At 42.6% G+C, this 19,428-nt stretch overlaps 1 protein-coding gene across 1 annotated transcript in view; it reads right to left on the bottom strand.

Moving 5' to 3' along the window:
• Positions 1–335: 335 nt before the first annotated feature.
• Positions 336–19,428, bottom strand: part of LOC306781561 (metabotropic glutamate receptor 4-like) — a gene marked incomplete at both ends in the record, with an annotated part of 105,277 nt that continues 86,184 nt past the window's right edge. Inside the window, 5 exons of the mRNA XM_079274462.1 lie at positions 336–385; positions 3,551–3,797; positions 7,732–8,667; positions 10,079–10,215; positions 16,247–16,447. Of these exons, the coding sequence (XP_079130588.1) occupies positions 336–385; positions 3,551–3,797; positions 7,732–8,667; positions 10,079–10,215; positions 16,247–16,447 (1,571 nt within the window). The remainder of the gene's footprint in view (positions 386–3,550; positions 3,798–7,731; positions 8,668–10,078; positions 10,216–16,246; positions 16,448–19,428) is intronic.

A 19,428-nucleotide genomic window follows, 5' to 3' on the forward strand; every position in this document is an offset into this window, starting at 1 on the left:
AACATAGTGTAGACTCCGGGTGGTTCATCTGGAGACGTCAACGCTCACGTGTGTCTCAGCAAAGGGTGGGAAGAGGAAAATGAACTGTCCAATCTCCCTTACACATCTCCCTCCTGCAAAAAACTACTCATTTCTCATAAACTCGCCATTTAAGCCTTTACCTGATTCTCTAAAAAAAATATGACATCCATTCTATTCATGGAGTGACAAATTCCCATCTTTCCACCCCAGTTCTTCTCTGCTGTTGCAGCTTTGGAAGTCCTCCAGTATTCCCCAGAATCAGGTGATTTCTCCTCAGGCAGGCGCTGGCTCCGCCTCCTCTGTTCATCCCTGGCTTAGATGGCATGGTTACTGTAGCTTATGTATGTCTGCTTGGAAGCCAACGCTGTAAGTGAAGGTAGGAGGCGGGAGAAGGAAGGAAAGGGTTAAAAATGCAACGGGTGAGATTCAAGTAGGCACGCAACGGTACTCTGTCAGTGCACATGTTGGAGTCCAGATTGATGGGAAGCGCTATTTCTGGGTACCTTCATCAAATCAGTGCAGGTGGAACCAATCACAACAGCAGGGTGTAGTAATGGGGAAGCTGTATCTACAGCGATGACACCTCCTCTGTCATTGTGTTGCATTTAAACAGAAATGGGAAACAGAATTTGCAAATCTGAAGGAAGTCGAAATTTGACTGATTTAGAACAAACTGTTACAACGATGCAAAATAATAAAGATCTACAATAGATTAGGACGTTTAATTAATTTTCCACTCGCTTTCTCAAATTAATGGATTCTTTGTTTAACTCCAGAAATGTATTGAAAACAATTCACACCATCATTTCTCAGAGCTCAAAATGACATCTGTTTTGTCCAACCAAATAATAATACAAATATTCAATGTACAATGACAGAAAATAGAGAAATCCTCACATTTAAGAAGCCTGAACCAAAGAATATTTGGGATTTTTGCTTGTAAAAGAAATCCTGGACCGATAAATCAATGATCAAAATAGTTACTTATTAATTTTCTGCTCATCAACTAACCGATACATCAAGTTATTGTTTCATCTCTAAAAAAAGATTTCACACAACTTCATAGCATATGGGTAGAAAATAACTGGTGTTGGTTGTTATTGTACATGGTAACATTGCAGACATTTTAAATCTTTGTCAAGACAGTGATGCAGATGGAATCCGACTCGTAGGCTGTCTCACTGGTCATATCACTGTAAGTACCTGCGATTACAGCAGCATTAATGAAATCAGGGAATCTTCTGTTCATAATGTTTTCCTCACAGCTGATTATCTCATTTGATTGTGTCAATAGAGCCACCGAGCAGATTCACAGCATCGGTATGAAATGCAACGGTGAGTCTTGTGCCGCATGCAAAGACCTGAGGTTTCTCTGCGCACCAAGCGGAACATGCAGCAGTCAGTGTATCACCGTGAGATTTACAATTGTAAAGCATATTAGACATTATGTGATCTGACTTGGCACTGTAAGTCTTTTCATCAATGGTGCTCATTATTCTTTAACATTCGTTTTCGTTCATGTTTCATGGAATTTTTGATCAGCCGTGAATAAGACAGATGACCGGAGGGCAGACCACCGTGACCGAAACAAGCCCAGAAACACCACCGTCACACAGTACACTACCTGTGTGTGTGTGTGTGTGTGTGTGTGTGTGTGTGCGCAGCCATGCTCCGATGCCCACGCAGTATGTCGTGTGCGGCATTTTTTCTTTCTTTTTTTTTTAATGAAACTGTCCTCGCGAGCATGCTGGGTGTGGTGGTAATCACACTACCAATCTGCCCGCAGCAGTCTTGGCTGATTGAATATGTCAGAGGGGATGAATCCAATCAGAAGACTGCTGAAAGCCAGAGCCAAAAGTGCTGTCGAGGAGAGACATGTAATGGTAAATGTTTCCGTATATTTGTTGGTGCCATGTTGGGTGTACGAATATATGGGGATGGGGATGGGGGGGACATTCATGAACCTTATTTGAATATTTAGGTGCTGCAAGGCCAAGACAAAGAATAAGAATAGACGGTCCAGAAAGAATTGGAGCTGGCAGACCCATCTGTCTTTTCCTGTTCCCTCTTATTGTTGTTGTCACGTTACTGCAAATTCCTTCTTTTTGTCAACGGGGGAAAACAAATTGCAGGGGACACGTGGCTATCGCTTGTGTCCTGCACTCAGACGGAGTGGTGTCATCTTCCCACACTATCAGACTTCACCTTGCTGATTTGCAATTTCGCAGCACCGAGTCGCCAATAGTGTCGGCCCAAGTCAATGTCTGTTAGTCAAGGGTGGATTTGTGAGGGTGTGATTACTGCCGGGTGTCATTCAAGGGTGCTGTGTCAGCCGGGATGCTTTGTGCGTAGCATAGGCAGGCACGGGTGTGGTAGTGAACATTAGCGGAGATTTAAAAAAGGGCAAAGTGTTCGACTAATCAGGTTACCTGAGAGTCTAAAGTCCCTCACAAGGCTCCCCTCCCTCAACATGGTCTGACACACAAGCACAAAGAGCAGTTGTTAGATTCACAGTTCAAACCAGAGGGTGAGATCAGGACCTATAAATGGGCTCTATAATGGGATGAGACATAATGACTCCATTCTGAGGTCGGAAAAAAGGCATTCTTACAAATGTGGGCGCTGGCCTTTTGCTCCAATACAAATCACTCTACACTGTTGAGCCTGTCAGAGTAGAGAATCAGGACTTTCAGTAATCAGAACATGTGTGGCTGCCTGATTGGATGTAACCATGGCCCCACACAGGGACGGCCGTCTCAAACGCTTCCTCTTGGTGATTGAAATCACCTTTTTCCCAACACTGTGCCACATTAGTTCCTTTTCAAAAATCTGAATAATGTGGCCACACTGTCACAAATCCAGTGTGGTCTGTTAGGGAGAATAGAATTATTTTTTTTCTGTTTCATGTAATTTAAATGCATGGATTATCCTGGTGAAACAGAAAAGTTACTTCCTGTTTTTGACGAGCACTGCCCACTCTTAGCCGATAAGTCAACTAATTGGTCGTTTGGATCTTAGTCTACTAAGAATTCTTCAGTCCATTGTTTTATACTTTTTCAGGCTGAATGACTTATTTCCAAGACACCTATGAGCTCATCTCTGGTCAATGGAGATACTCAGTTGTACAGATCTGTCGATTACTAACAATTAAGTAGTCGATTAGTGTTAACAGGCTAAGGTTTTCTTTGGTTGAGGTCAGTCCTATTATTCACACAGTTTTTTTTTTTTCTGCAGTGGATCAGAAACCATAATATAATGCCACTGAAATGGTCCCCTAATTGATTGTATGCTCACATAAGGCTTGCTAATTCCCAGAACTGCTGAAGTGCAAAATAACTCTGCCATCAGTTATGTTCATAGAAAATAATTTCATTATTTTCAAGTAGATGTAGTGGTTCATTACTACTTTCTTTTTTTCCAGAGAAGCAGCTCATTGCATCAGCATAAAATCAGCTCCTGGCTGAGGTTCTCTGGAAAACATTTTAGTTCTTTATTTTCTCGCTATTGCGCCATCAGGTGTGATACCAACCTTGTGTTTCAAGACTTTCACAGAGTTCAGACTTGGCCTCGCCGTTGGGCCTCAGGCCGCCTTTGGGGTTGAACTTGTTGGACATAGTGGCTGCGGTGACCACAGCCTTCAGGCTGCGCTTTCGCTTTGGTACGTTCTGCTCCGGATGGAGGAGAACCACGTAGACCTTGGGCATGTAGAGCATTCCCAGGGAGACTGACGCACTGAGGCTCACGGAGATGGTCAGGGTTGTGGTCTGGATGTACAGCTGTATTATGGAAGAGACACAAGCAAACAGAATCATTTGTCCAGGCTTCACTGACTGATGGGCAGTGACGTCCTAGTTCTGGAATATCAGGTTACATTGAGCACACTTACTGTCGAGTCTGCACAGTTTGAATAAGTCCATCAAGGAAAATCAAATTCATGTCTTTTATTCTGGGAGCCAATTTTCGAATAAAGCTGCACGAAGAAGAATGGTTTGAGGGCCATCTGATGGCCGGGCATGTATTGCTTTCAATGGACTGAGGCTCTTAAAACGACGCCTGAAGGACAGACACTGCCATACGCAAGTAATATATGAATACTAGATGGTAACGTTTTCACGTAAATCACAGCTTCACATGTAGGAGAACTTCACTTTGGACAGCACGCTGTATCAGAGTGCCCTTTATTCATATTTTTTTAATTTCACGTGCTGGGCTCATCACCCCTGAGCTCTGCTTTCATCGATGCGGTTGCTTATTTATTATACACAACTAATAGCAGTGCCCCACTGCTAGGTGTCTGTGCAGTCGGCGTACTGATGTCTTTACCACCGAGGTTTTAGGCAACCGCATAAGAACTGTGCTTTCTGAAGCCAGTGACAGCTGCAGCTCACAGCTGGGTAGCAAGGCAAGTTTATTTGTATAGCACATTTCAACAACAAGGTCATTCAAAGTGCTTCAGCAGATATATGGCCGCAGGCAAACCGCTGTGGAGCGGAGAGAAACATCCTGCAGCATATCAAAAGTGCGTGCAAGTGATTTTTCATTGATGATAATCATCCCAGAGCTCGGACACACAGTCCGTCTCTGATTTGTTGTGGGGAATGCGGTGAGTCAGCGCACGGCATGTAAAAACATATAATGAGGTCATATTTGATGTCGACACATTCATGTTAAATGTGAGAGCATCATTTCTTTAGATTGAAAGTGAACTTCCAATAACGAACGTTAAAAAAGAAAAATCATCAAAGTAAGGAATTTCATCATTATCCCGCTCCATCTTTTCACAGTGATCCGGTGTCAGAACCATTAATTAGAGAACAGTTGACTTTGCCTCTCGGAACAAGATGGCTGCGGTCCTCTGAAGTTGATGAACACAAGGCGAAGAGGGTACAGTCTGCACACAGCTGGCAGACATCCTTCAGAGAGATTTGCCTGAGGTTTTGTCTGACATTACATTTGCAAACATCACAAATGACTGAGTCTCTTGGCATGGGAATATCCCACAGGGCCCTGAACCACCAGCATGTCAACAGTTGTAAATTGTGTTTCCCACTGTGGGGTCATGACTGTTTGTATATCAGCTTGTGCAACATTTATCTTCACATTTCACGATGCTTATAATTGTTTCTTTTTCTTTTTTAACAAACCTTTGCAGACCATCTTAATGAAATGAAATGAAATGTATTTATAGGGCGCTTTTCACAGACATGACATCAAAAAGTGCTTAACAGCAGAAATTTAAAAGCATAAAAAACCACAATGTAACCCTAGGGTCAATAAATTACATACACAGAATAAAATAAAATAAAAAATAAAATAATAAAAATTAAAACATATTTTAAGAGCAGGTCTAGGACATGGGTTTTTACTCAAACGCCAGCCTAAAAAGGTGGGTACATCTTAAGGTGTAGTTCAATGTCCATTGTTAATTTGACTGAGAAACGAGCTACCGTTACGCGATCGCAGCATTCTGTTTGTGCATACTATAGGTAGGACCTTATCTTATTGGGCACTCAGTTCTAGGGGGGAAAGCAAAGATGTTCAATCTGAAATAAATAGCATGACTGGTCGCACAGTGACTGATATATGTTGATGTAATAAAAAAACTATAGAGACGCCTTGCACAAAATAAGTTCCCTAAAGCCGTGTCAAGTGAGAAAAAAAAAGATGTCAAAGCCAAATGGAAGTGATCGGGCATTGTGTTCCATCACACTGCAATGCAAGCAGTCCTAGGTGAAGGGGGGGGGGGGGGGTTGTATTCTCCTGAGAAGATTACACGTGGCCTGTGGTGAGTTCGGAACAATATTGCCACCCCTCTGGAGAGCAGAGTAGAGTCGCTCTGCGAGGAGAGCCAGGACCCTTGTCCACTTCCATCGGCCCCGGTGACATAAATTTTCTCTGACACGCCGATATGATTGCCAAACTGCTCCATCGGTGCAGCGAGGGAACAGGGCCGGGGACAGGAAATCTCAGAAGGCTCAGGCATTATGAAGTTTCTCCGGAGCAGGATTGCTCTTTTCATGTCATTAGGGATCAAATCGCTCGTCCTGACAGCTGCCAGAGCTGTCCCTACCTACACGCAAAGCATGCAAACAGGAAGACACGAACACAGCTCCTCCAAGGCCTTGCACCCACATATTTGGGCTTTGGGTTTTCTGAATATGGATGAATGAAATTATTTGCAAACTATTAGTATTTGTATACAATCAGTATTACAGATTGTATTATTTCATGGTGGACTTTAATATGACCGTCACCCTCTGTTATAACAACGTAACAAGTCTTTGAATTGTGCAAGCGCCGATTGGATTGAGAATGATTTCTCTGCTCGGTTTATTCACCTGCTCTTCAGTGGTGGAGATGCACGTGAAGGTTATTTCTATTTGGCTGCCCGTTTCATTAATTAGTTGTTTTTTGTGGCCAGAATCTGAGTAAAGCTGTGTGCATGCTTCACAGCATTAAGGCAACAGCTCTGCCGCCTGTTGATCCTGAAGGGCTTCCGCCACATCTCCAGAAAACACAGCGGGCACAGAGGACCTAATGGATTCTGCCACAAGCTTATTCCAAATGTGTTTGTGTGTTAGTGTGTTAGCTAACGCTGAGCTTTGAGTTGCTGTGCTGCACGGCACACAGAGAGCAAAGGAAACTTGAAAACACCGTTCCCCCAATTCTTCTCTCTATAATTAAATGTTCCTCGTGTGTTACTTGGCAGGCTGATACTGAAAGCAACTGTTCCCGGTGACATTTTCCAATCATAACTTGCATTGTATTTATCAAATATCGTTGTTGGGCTGCAGTACATTTAGTACCAAACGAGTCATTTGGAAGAATGATAGTGTTATTTTTTTCAAACTGAGGAGAACAAAGAGTTCCCATTCCTAAAGTTTGTCCAAGAAACTACTTTTTTTTTTGTAATTTGCCTCTTTTTACTTTACCAGAACAAAATGTCCATGTACACATTTTCTCTTTATTTTGTTGCTCTATAACGTACTCTTTTATGTTGTTGGCAGTATTAAGGATGCTGGTAAGTTTATTAAGCAGCGCCAAACAGTAGTATTCCCATACCGATGCCTCTATTGCTACCAGTAGTTTGACTTTTCCTCTGTCTGCTTTCTTAATGTGTACCTCCGTGTTGAGCAACCTCTAAATTAGCACTTGTAAGAGGTTATTTGTGACAAGCAACATCATCAGCCACAGTGATTTCTGTGCTACTTCACAAACCTGTATCACCTGTTTGTGTGTGCCTGAAGGTGCGGTGATTGACTACTCGGTATTCCCGCCGGCTAAAGCTGAATCAAACACGCACAGAAACACAATTACGGAAAACATATCCAAGCAAACTTGAGTTTAATGAATTATCCTCAAGACGGCTCTAAAAGCCTTGTAATCCCCACAGCGGCGCACAAAGCCCATCGTCTCATGATGAATGATGGCAGTATCCACAAACACAAGAGGCTGATGCTGTACAACAAACAGCATTTGAGTGGCCATTTTGCTCACAATGAGGCGCATCGAAAATATAAAAACTCCAAATGGAAAAGTGACATGCAACGTGCACGAGTGAATGAAATTTACCTGCTGCCATGGTGTTCGTTTTAGTTCAAATTGATGAAAGCTAAGTGACAACATTGGCATCTGTGTACAAATTTAAAAGAGCTCATTTGTAAAAAAAAAATGAGGCAAAACTTCCACCACATTTGAAATAATATTTACCTTTTCTGCTGATTGCGAGGTCCCGAAGAAGATGGGGATGAAGGCGAGCCACACGATGCAGGTGGTGTACATGGTCAAGCCGATGGGCTTGGCCTCGTTGAACGTCTCGGGGACCCCCCTGGTCTTGATGGCGTAAACCGTGCAGGTGACCATCAGCAGCATGCTGTAACCCAGCAGACAGATGAGGGACAGGTCTGATATGTCACATTTCAGAACGCCACGGGCCATTTTGGGATTGGACGTGCGCTGATCCTCGTAGTCGATGATGGCCTGCGACGGGTCCACGCCGAACCAGATGCACACCCCGAGGAGCTGCACCGATATCAGGGTGAATGTGAGGACGAGCTGGGAGGCCGGGGAGATGAACCGAGGGGTGCTGACCGACATCTTGCCCTGCTCAAAAATCCTGTAGATCCGATTGGTCTTGGTGAGCAGCGCCGCGTAGCTTATGCTCATACCCAGGCCCAGGAAAATCCTCCGCAGGGAGCAAATCACCACATCCGGAGAGGAGATCATGAGGAACGTGGTGGCATAGCACAGAAAGATGCCCGTCAGCAGCACATAGCTCAGCTCTCGACCCGACGCCTTCACGATTGGCGTGTCGTTGTAGCGCACGAAGGTGACGACGACGAACAGAGTGGCCATGATGCCCAGGACAGCGATGAGGACGGGGATCACGGCCCACCCGGAGCTCCACTCCAGCTTCACAATGGGGATGGGGTCGCAGCCAGTGTTGTTGGCGTTAGGCCGCAAATCGAAGCGGCACATCTTGCAGGTGTACGTGTCGGCCTGATACTGGTAACCGTCACAGTTCTCACAGTGCCAACAGCACAGGATCCCCTTCACCGTCTTCTTGCGCTGCCCGGGCCGGCAGGGCTGGCTGCATATAGAGGACGGCACTTCTTGCGTTGCACCAGGCCACTGCATTTCTTTGGTCTGGAGGGGAAAGTATCGAGATATTACCAGTTCATTCCACCACACCACACCAACAATCTTCTCTCATATATTTCACAGCCCTGAAACCTAAACAAGGTGCATAAATACCGGGCAATTACTCAGTAGTATCACATTTTGACCAGCTCAATTGACCAGCTCACAATTGTAATTAAAGAGTACCTGTAAGGGTCAGTATAGCAAAAACATGAACACCATTTACTACTTATCGTTACACCAGTTACATAATGCATAATGCACGAGGACACATTTCAATTAACACTTGGTAGGTTAGTTTACACACACACACACACAGAAGTGCATGATCGACTGAGCAAACTGTAAATGGGATATTCGCCACATGAAAGCTGCAGTTTATTTTTTTTATCGGGGCATCATCGTGTTAACCCATCGGATTATAACTCAACAGGAAGCGGCTTTGCCGTTTTAATTACTTACGGGGAATGCACTGACTGGAGGACCTAAATTAAATCCAGTCTGCGTGCTACTGCAGTCTCATGTGCCTGTGCTGTATTACTGATGTTATTTATTTTTTTATCAATGCGGTGTGCAGGTGATGCTGCCGTGCAGGTGAAGTCGATCAGTATGCAGCAGAGGCTCAGGACCTCGATGTCTACAGTAATCTTAAACCGTTTGTGGCTCGCCGGGAGCTCTTGTATAAATGATGCAGAACAACAAAAGGACGCATAAACATTGCTCCTCACAAAGTTTGGCATGTAACACAAAGCAATTTTTATGATAAACACATGCAGAGCTACAGATTCTGTGGTTCGTGCATATGTTTATATGTGTTGACCCAAAGCATTTGTTTGCCTGCATGTTTATGAATTCTAATGCCAACCAGGAAGAGGATGATTTATTATTAATAGTATTCCGTCGACTGTTGCCTAATAAAACCCGACGTAAGCTAGATGCATTCAGCATCGTCTTTGATAACAGTGATACGTTATGAGGAGGTGAATAAAAGAAGCTCTACTACGTGTAGCAACATTGAAGTTGCTGTAAATGTCACATAAAATGGTTAAGAGGCCACTTTGGCACTGTTGGAAGAAGATATGCTGAGATGAGAAGATATATGTTGAGATAGTTTTGTCTTATTCTGTTAATTGATGAAGGGGAATTCCTCCATTTCATACCTTTCTACAGGAATAAGGGTCACAACATTCATCCTTCCAGTTGGTGGAGCTAAATATTATATTTTTAAGTGTTTTGTCAAGAGTTGAATTGGTCATGAAATGCTAAACGACCAAATATTGGATATCTGGTGGATTATTTATGCTGATGGAGATAATGTGCATGAACACCAGCACAAACATCTGGCACTCTGCATGCTTCACTTTTCCAACAATCAATCTATCAGACATGTTTGAAATAATGTTTAAAACATCCGTACGTCTAAGTGGAGCTGATCTGTCCAGTTGCCAATGATCTTGTATTCTGTGGCGTTATTTGTCATCTGATATTGGTAGATTTCATAGCGTCCAGGAGCGTCTCCATTCATGTTGAAGACCACCGGGGTGCCAGCGATTCCTGTGGATGAAAAAAAAATATATATATATATATATATAGATATGTTGTTGTTTTAAGCTGAAGTCCAGTGTTGGACATTACCGTACGAACCCAAGCAGTTCCCACAATGCTGTCAGATGTAATGAGGCTGCAAGGGGACTTCAGGCTAATGCTGTTCCAGTGTTAATGATGGGAGCAAAATAGATGTTGACAGCCATGTTGTCCTGGTCCTTTGAGGAGGGCTGGGGCTGCTGTCTGTTGCTGTTCCCACATCATTTCACACCCCTTCATTCTGCTGATTGCCCCCGTTTGCTTGTAATCCACAAGGTCCCCCCATTCGGAGTGCTAACGAATGACGGCACTGATTTTGATTAGCACTTTGAGGTCTCTTGTCATCCCCGCGCTTCCTGTTGCCGAGCCAACCTACAAAACCCCTCTGCGGCTTCGCAACGTGTGATAAAATCGTGGTGAAAGGGAGCAAAAATTCACAGAATTAGTCACGGGATCCCACCGCCGAGCTTCTCTGAGCAAATCACCATTAATAGCATCCCCTTCTCTGTCTATTGGCTTCTACCATATTTGCTTTCTCTCCCTCAATGCGACCCTCGAACACTCAGCAATCCTGTAACACGTGGGGGGGGGGGAATAAATGCCCTTCGTTAACGTGCAGCTGAAATGTGTATTAGATTGCTCAGTCAATATTTGAATGTTGTGTACAGTAAATTCTAGAGCTATACTAAAGGGAGAGGGATGCTCATGTCCAGAAACCACCTCAGTGTTTTCCATCATTTGGGTTTTTTATTGACTACACACTCTCCTCTGTTCTAACATTAAAGGGAATTGTTTATTTTAGTGTGTTGTTGCCTTGAGTATAGGTCACAGTATTGATTGTTGTTTGAACCTCTGAGTCAGAGTTGGAAGGTTGCGAGTCAGGCTTTGAGACCACGTTCATTTTCTCCCTTCTGCAGATTTCTGTGTGTCAGAGGTCTGATCAGAACCCGTAGGATCTAATTGCATCAGTGTATTCCCGCTGCATTATCTAGAGGGCATGTCTAAGACAACAGCAGGCGGTCATGTGCAATTATGAAAATTCTTCTTGCCCATCTCAGCAATACAGGGAAGTGAGTGGGATGTATGTTACTACTAATTTTGATTGCCTTAATCGATTAGTTTCACCTCTTGCAGGTGCGTGTTTTCGTGCAGAGCCAGCAAACATTGACAAACGGCTTGTTTTATGAACCAGGTCCAATGTTTGAGGAAACGCTGCATAACAAGTGTTTCCTCAAAAATCTCAGCAATAAAAAACACGTGATTTAGGGGGGAAAAACCACACCGTCAGCAGCTGCAGCTCTGCCCAAATGCACCACAAATGGAACGGTCACAGTAAAACATTTTCTTGATTAAACTCTAAAGTGTAAACTGGGTTCAAAAATGTGTGTGTAAAATTCTGTTTATGCTTTTGAGAGCTAAACTAACACAACTGTACTGTGTGTACTGACTGTATTTTTTAGAAACATGCAATTATAAATAAGAAATGAACATATGATTCACATTTACTCCTTGTAGTTGTGACTGGCTGTGTAACCGCTGCCGATCTGTGACCCGTACGGATCCCCCCGCTCACGGTTTGGCACGCATGTGAAGCGCAGACTAATTACACCGTTTAATGTTCATCATCAGTGTGAAATAAAGTTTTACTGATGATCGTTAAAATATTCAATCAGGACGTCTGCAACATAAATAGATATTAGAGATGAATTATGACGATGTTTACATTAGCTCTAAGAAGTGTATTAAAAAACGTGACCAGTGATCTCTAAAAGTTATATTTGACCTGATGTTTACTCTCCATTGTAAAACTGGTCTATTGAAGGAGACGCAGTTAAAGCTCTACTCCGCCTCTCTTAAGAATTGATAATGTGTTCAAAACCAAACAGTCATTTCCAATATGTCACGTTTGCAGTTTTAAAAAGAATTACCCTTCCACTCCATTAAAAGCCATTAAAGCCACGAGAAATCCAATGTCTTTCCAAATGTTGTATGAAAACGAACCAAAACAAGATGCAGATTCTGCCGTTGCATTTCAAAAGCACAGAGGTGGTTACAGTGACTTTGATGAAGGCATTTGCTGCAAACCTAACAATACGAGTGAAAGAAAACAGAATGACCACGTTTTCCTCCGAAATGCAAAGCTTTGATTTAGAAATACAAAGATCCCGAGCCGTCGGAGACTAAGTTATTTCTATTGTAAATGGAAGCCGGGTCTTACATGGTTATTAGGCGTTTAATTGGCCAGAGTTAAGGACTGATCGTGGGGTTGATTATCTTTTCAGCGTTCCCTCTCTGACACTGACCTCAGGAACAATTTAGTCTCAAACTCTATCCTCACAAGTTTCTGCACTGCTTAATAGTCCTACTTCCCTGGACAGGAAAGATCCTTTACCAAGCTGTATCTAAAAGACATTGTAAACCCGATGTTACAGCCAACTTTTAATCACAACACTTGTAACACGGCTGCACTATCGGGTTTATGTCTCACGAGGTTACTCGGTAAAACTAAATGTCCTCAGGATAACTATTGACGACCACTGAATACATTACTGAGAATAACCAGCTTCAATGGGAACACAATCTTAATGCCATGCGTCGATAAGAATCCACTTCATTTACAGTATCTGCAGCGCTTGGTTTTTCTCTTTCCTTAAGTCAGCGTGGACGTCTGTCGAGAATTCCCAGAATACACTGGGGTCATGTGGACATTCCTGTTGTTTTCCTCCGAACCTTTTTAAATCCTCTCTGCCAAAAGACTCTTAAAAGCAAGGAAACAATCCGGTAATGTGCAGCATTGATTTTTCTAGCCATCCCTGTAGCAACCCCAACGACTTCAGTGCTGACAAGCCATCCGGTAATACAACACCACGAATGAAGAAATGCATAAAGAATTGCAGTTTTATTCCTCAACACAAGTCTGCTGAACAGTACTTCAGATGAAAGCTTTACTCCAGTGCTGGGAGGAAAGATCTGTCTTCCAAATATGACTTACAACTGTAAACAATTCCATCTTCTTTTTTTTATTCTTCACAAACGAGGACTGACCTGCTTACATGATAATGAGCACGCTCGGTGCAGGTAAACAATGTTTTGACTTTGAAGATGGGGCCTGCAGTAAAACACTGCTGAGCGCTGCAAAGTTTCCTTTCAATATCCATTGGGGTTAAAAAGTAACTGCAAACACAAGTGTCAAGTTAACCTTTATCAACCCCAACAATAAAGGTTACTTTGACTACATTAATACAAATACAAGAATCCTCCATACTACTATACATTCATATCCATGTTTGCTTTGTCCCTTCGCTACTTTGTGTCTACTTTAAAAGTCTCTTACATCAACCAATAAACCAAACGCCACATCTGAGCAAGGAAATGCCAAATTAACGTTTTTGTACATTTTCTGCAATATAACCTAAATTTATTTACCAACGAAACTGACCCCTGTTGCTGCCACCCCTCTCTCTGCCCTTTGTGCCTTCATGAAACAACGATATTATCATTCAAATGACTGCCTTACGATTTTTAATTGTTGGAATGGGGAACTTGGAGCAGCGAAGATGGAGACGTTAAATAAAGTAAACTCCACATCCTCCCTCCCACTCCAACCTATAGATCCGCATTTTCTATCAAACACATAAACCTGCCTTGCCTTAACCTCCTAACCCTAAACATGATGTACAAAATATGATGTACAAAACAGATCAAAACAAAGATGGAATCCAACGAGTCATCCAAACCAGGCAACAACACATGTTGTTTGTCACCCATTTATAAAACTATAAAACGCTTCGGTCAGCAGGCCAATGCTGTCTGACAATACTGTTCATATACATGTGGTTATTAAAGAAACACCACTATGGTTCATGTTTGGTTCAGTTTAGGCACCAAGACTAACTGGTTAAGATGAAGGAACCTTATTGTGGTTAAGAGAAGCGACGGTTTGTTAAGGTAAATCAAACGGTCTGTTTAAAAGAAACCAATGTTGACGGTTGGTTGACTTTGACAGTGATAGTTGAGATAGTTCAGGCTCTCAGCCAAGCTGCAAACTGAGCTCTGGATTCTGCAGCAGTGGGCAAGTGTTTTGCTTCATCCAGAAGTTCCTATTTATTTTTCTCATCTACATCAAATTATTCCTGCCTGTACTTTCAGAGGCGTGACCGCCCCTCACCCTGAAGATACCACCCAGTTATTATCACACAAATAAATGTTCCTCTGCTGTATAATCATCTGTGAGGGTGGCGCAGGTTTACATTCTGCATGATTGCATAAACACTTTGACCCTCTATTCATCCGCTGTATAATTAGTTCAAGTTGTTCCAACCAGTAACGCTGATCTAAGTTAGAACCCGCTCAGTGTACATTTCTGTTATTTCCTCACTAGCCAGCAGATGCACATGCTGCTGTCATGACCCCCTTAAATATGCATCCGTGCTTCTACCTGTAAGCCCAGATTTAATTTTTCAAAGTGCATCTGTCTTGTTGCTATGTCACAGTGGTACATTTCTATAATTATGTGTTATGTGTCGAGACTGTTAACGAGGGTCCTCTAACTGTCCCTTTATACATTATTGAGCTGAATGTTTTTGAGTGTTCATCCTCTTCCAAGATTTCCAAAAAGCAGTCATCAAAGATGAATGGCACAAGACAAAACAGTGTCTAAAACAATTCAGCCAATGAAGCTACCCCTGCACAAAATCCACAAAAGGGTACATGTGCAGAGGAGACGTTTGTCTTCTGTAAATTATTCGGGCACTATCCACACATGCAGAAATAGATAACGTGTAGTTGAGTCAGTCTTTGCTTTGTATCTAAACGGTGTAGTTGTTCCCAGGACGACTGGCGACAAACAGAATAAGGTGCAGCTTTAGCTCTGAAATGTGGAATTGTAAGATGTAACACTATCATGCTGCAAATGTATTTTTCATTATTGCTGAACAACAGCAGTTACAGATGGTGTACGAGGCTTTCCACTTGGCCTCGGTGGAACACTTCCATAGTTTTGCAGAAAGCCGAAGTGACACAGGAACTTCTGTTCCAGAAATAAGAACACCTCATTTAAAATCACATTGAGATTCATAAAAACAGAACAAATACCAAAATAAATTCAGCCCTGGTGCATAAACTTACTGCACAGTATGTTGTGCGGTTCACACCACATAGTTTTTTTTTATTTTTTTCTAAAAGACTGTCTAATGTTGTTGTTTATGATATTATTGCTGCCTTAAAAGAACACTATTTCCCATAAGCCTTAGACCACTGCAGGTTAAACGAAGGGCTAGTGACAAGAGCAGGATTGAGAGGACGTTTCAGAATTGCCTCAAACCGAGTCTGGCATTTCTGTACAGCAATTTCTAGTTGCATATCGGCCAACAAATTTATTACATTTTTATTTTTTTTTATTTATTATACTATATTAATCCCTTTTTATGGGGGAAATTTGTCTCTGCATTGACCCATCCCTGTATGTTAGGGAGCAGTGGGCTGCCAATCACAGGCGCCCGGGGAGCCGGGGCTTCAGTGTATTGCTCAGGTACACTTCGAGATCAGGTCAGGTCAATTTGAGATGACAGCCCACTGAATTGGTCAGCATTCAAGTCTACATTGCCACTGGAGAACTCCTGATGCCTGTTTCAGATGGTGCTCTCGTTTATGTACAATTTTAACTCGGCATTCAGCGCACTTCGAGCAGAAGATCTCTTGCGTGGGCAATTCAACGCTGACAAGATAAGGCGGGAAATCTCACTGAGCACAGTTCCTGCACATCATCCGCTGTGATAAAGACCCGCTGTTCTGCTGCTGACTGTCAACCCTCCTACGGATCTCTGCCTCTTCTACGTGCTCGCAGTAATTTGCATTCAGTCGCCTGATAATTGGAAGCCACTGTTTATGAGCATGTTTGGTGAACCCAAAAACAAACGGGACACACACGTTACGCAATACATACAAGGTAGAATACAGCTTTGCACATGGGCCTACCTTCGGTGGAATCAGGAGTACACACCTGTGAAGTTGACATGGCGGATGTACTTGAGCAGCAGTGTGCCGTTGATGGTCTCCATCTTGGGGCAGAGGCCGACTTTGCCAGGGCAGAGATCTTTGTGCATGTTATGCAGAGCGTGAGCCATGGCGTAAACCGCGTCGATCACAAACTGAACCTTCCCCTCCTGTTCGTAGGACGAGTCTTTCCCGATCCGCTCATGGTCTAAAAGGAAACGGCAACACAGAAATTCCTCTTGAAAATGAGTCCATACATGACTCACTTGAATTCATAAATACTGCAAAAGGTTTTACCACAGATTAAGTTTTAACGTACATACATTATGTTCCCATGCTGAGTCAAGACTAGAATATTTCATATGACTGACGTAATATTCAGAACAAAAAAGCTTCATCATCAGTCACAAATGTAGAACTGAACATTGATAACTAGATGTGTAAAATCCACCGAATGACAGCCTTTCAAGAGGCTCGATTATTCAATTGTGAACCCGTCATTTTTTCACTCGATTTTAATTTCTTTCGAGATTGGAGTTGAATTGCTTGTTGATTATATGCCATTTCTTTTTTGAAATCAATCACAGAATCTCCACATGGTCTCATGTATAGCGGGGGCTGTCTGCTCCGCACGCACTGAATGCACCACGTTAACATCGCTTTCATTAATTATAAAAGGGAAATGTAACGTTTTACTGCGAATCCCCACTGGAAGCCAGACGTGAGCAGCGCGTAGACGTCTCTGCCCGACTGAGTGGACAGCAGCTCGCTGACCTGCCTTCACCGGGCTGACTGACGGCAAACATTGACTGAACCAAAATAGTTTTCTTGTCTCCTCCATGGTATTGATTACTGATTTTATTTCCCCTCCCAACGTAGCGCGTGAGTGTAATCTGCCTGGAAGATTGGAAGCCTTTATCGATCAATATAGATACGGTTAATACGTTCAAAATATTACAGCAGGATATTTGTGTGCTTCACTAAATGAGCAAAAAAACGCAGGCGCTTATATAAAAAAATATATATATTTATACATAATATAATCAGCCAGTGCCGATTGATGCATTTGATATCATGAAAGTGCTTTGATTCAGTGGGAATTGAAGCTGAACAAGAAATAATTCAACAACCGTATGGCAGAGAACTTGGACGCACAGAGAGACGCCGTGTCCTGACAGCAAGTGTCACGTAAACAATCAGAAAACAGGTTTTATGTTGTGACAGGAATGCATAGAAAGAAGTTCAGCACAAAACACCGATGCTTTTTTTGAAAACTAATATTCAAATGTCATCGTTGGCCAATTTTGACAGCCCTAATGTGCAACCTCACTCATAAAGGTCTGCCCATCGTCGACAAGAGCCACTCGAGATTGTTCAACGAGGCTATTTTGGTGGACGCTCGCATGTCTTGTTTATATGATCTCTTTGTGTTTGTCCCCTGAAAGGCGAGGCCGCCTCACATCCATTACACAAGAGAGCAGCGTGTGATGGAGTAGAGACGGAGGAAGACGCAGCAAGACGGGCCGAATCATTCTTCAGCATTAATGTAATTAGTTAGGACAGGTGTATATGAATCATAGCTGCGGTTGCTCTAATGCTTTGGAAATGTGTTAACCGCCAAGCAAGTTTTCAATTAGCAGCGTAATGCTTTTGATAGCCAGTGCCCTGCCAGATGGGTTGAGTGGCAGCAGGACACCGTGACTGCTTCAAGAAACGGCAAGAACTGACAGAAACCAACCGGCAAGATTGGAAAAGTTTGAACCTCTTAAAAAGTAGCTCGAGTAGAAATACAGCCCCCTCAGACACGCACCTCTTTAGGTTTATCTGATGGCAATTGAACATGTCAGTCACATGTCGGAAAAAAGCACTGTTTGTTCAGACTTATAACCACAGTAATAATCTGTCCAATTTTAATTCCAACTGCATATATGAATAAATAAATATACAGCAAAGGTCAAAGGATTAAAACGAAAGGTCCCATCTTCACTTTCTCATACCTTCATATTAAAATTTATTTATTGTCAGTATCAAAATGAATCCATAGATTCACTTTGCAGCCCGTGAGAGAAAAGACAACAGTCTTCCAAGACAGACAACGTTATTACTCCTTTCACAATAAAAGCCCTAGACATATACAATACACTAGGTAACCGTTAACCAGAGAGAACTCAAATTTACTCAGACAATTTCGCGAAAAGTAACTTGCATTAGCTTGGGCTACACAACGATTTACCTCAGACAGACCTGTGTGAATCCATTCAAATCATGTATTGAAAAAGTGCTGCAACTTTTGCATATTGGCATCGCTGCCAGAATGAATAGTTTTGATGCAAAGTATCAGCAGTCAAGTATTTCGTATTCTTGTCTCATTATATTTTGTAGTCAGAAACGGGGACGACGACAAGTGATCGTTGAAGTGACAGATAACAGTTGACACTTTTTTACTCTTTGTGAAAATGTCTTAAGAACTTATTGCTGTCAATCCAAAACCACTGACACCCTGTTGTACGGGTTCATGTGTCTCAGGAGATGCTCTGTGTCAGTCACTTTTCCTGTGCTTTGAAGGCTGAAGCTTTTTACGGACGATTAAATCCCCCTGATTTTGAACTCTACTCAGCTTGAGGGGAAAAAAAACTTTTGGAAGTCATGGAACAATTTGTATTACAGCAACTAATTACAGCAAAATTCCCTCGCGGAGTGATTTAAAAGCGCTCGTCAAAGTAAAATACGCGCGCGGCTGTTTGATTTGCGCGCGCGTGGATCTCATTTGCGCTCTCGGATTTTGACAGTGATTTGCCTCCATAAACTGCAATCAACATCCTGTTGCTCGCGTGTCTGCTCACACTCTGTACGCACGGTGAGACATTACATTACAATCATATATCCCATTTAGAATAACTTTAATATCTGTAAGGGTCCTATATTTAATTTGGATCTCAGGCTCCATGAAACTAACAAGCTTGCCGTTTGCAAGTTATTTGATTAGCTGAGGTTACAAAGCACCCAACACCAGATCCATGCTGCATAGCTAAGTTACAGCTAGCTGGCTAACCTTAGCTTCGTAACATCAGCTGAAAATGGCATGCTAATCAATTGGCCAGCCACGTCTTTGGATTTACCTGGCAAAGCATTCCAATTGCTTTACATAGAAATCAGTCCATAGGCGGTTACAAGCCACCGAGAAAGTCT

Source organism: Melanostigma gelatinosum, assembly GCF_949748355.1.
Source record: "Melanostigma gelatinosum genome assembly, chromosome: 8".
In the NCBI taxonomy this organism is placed as follows: domain Eukaryota; kingdom Metazoa; phylum Chordata; class Actinopteri; order Perciformes; family Zoarcidae; genus Melanostigma; species Melanostigma gelatinosum.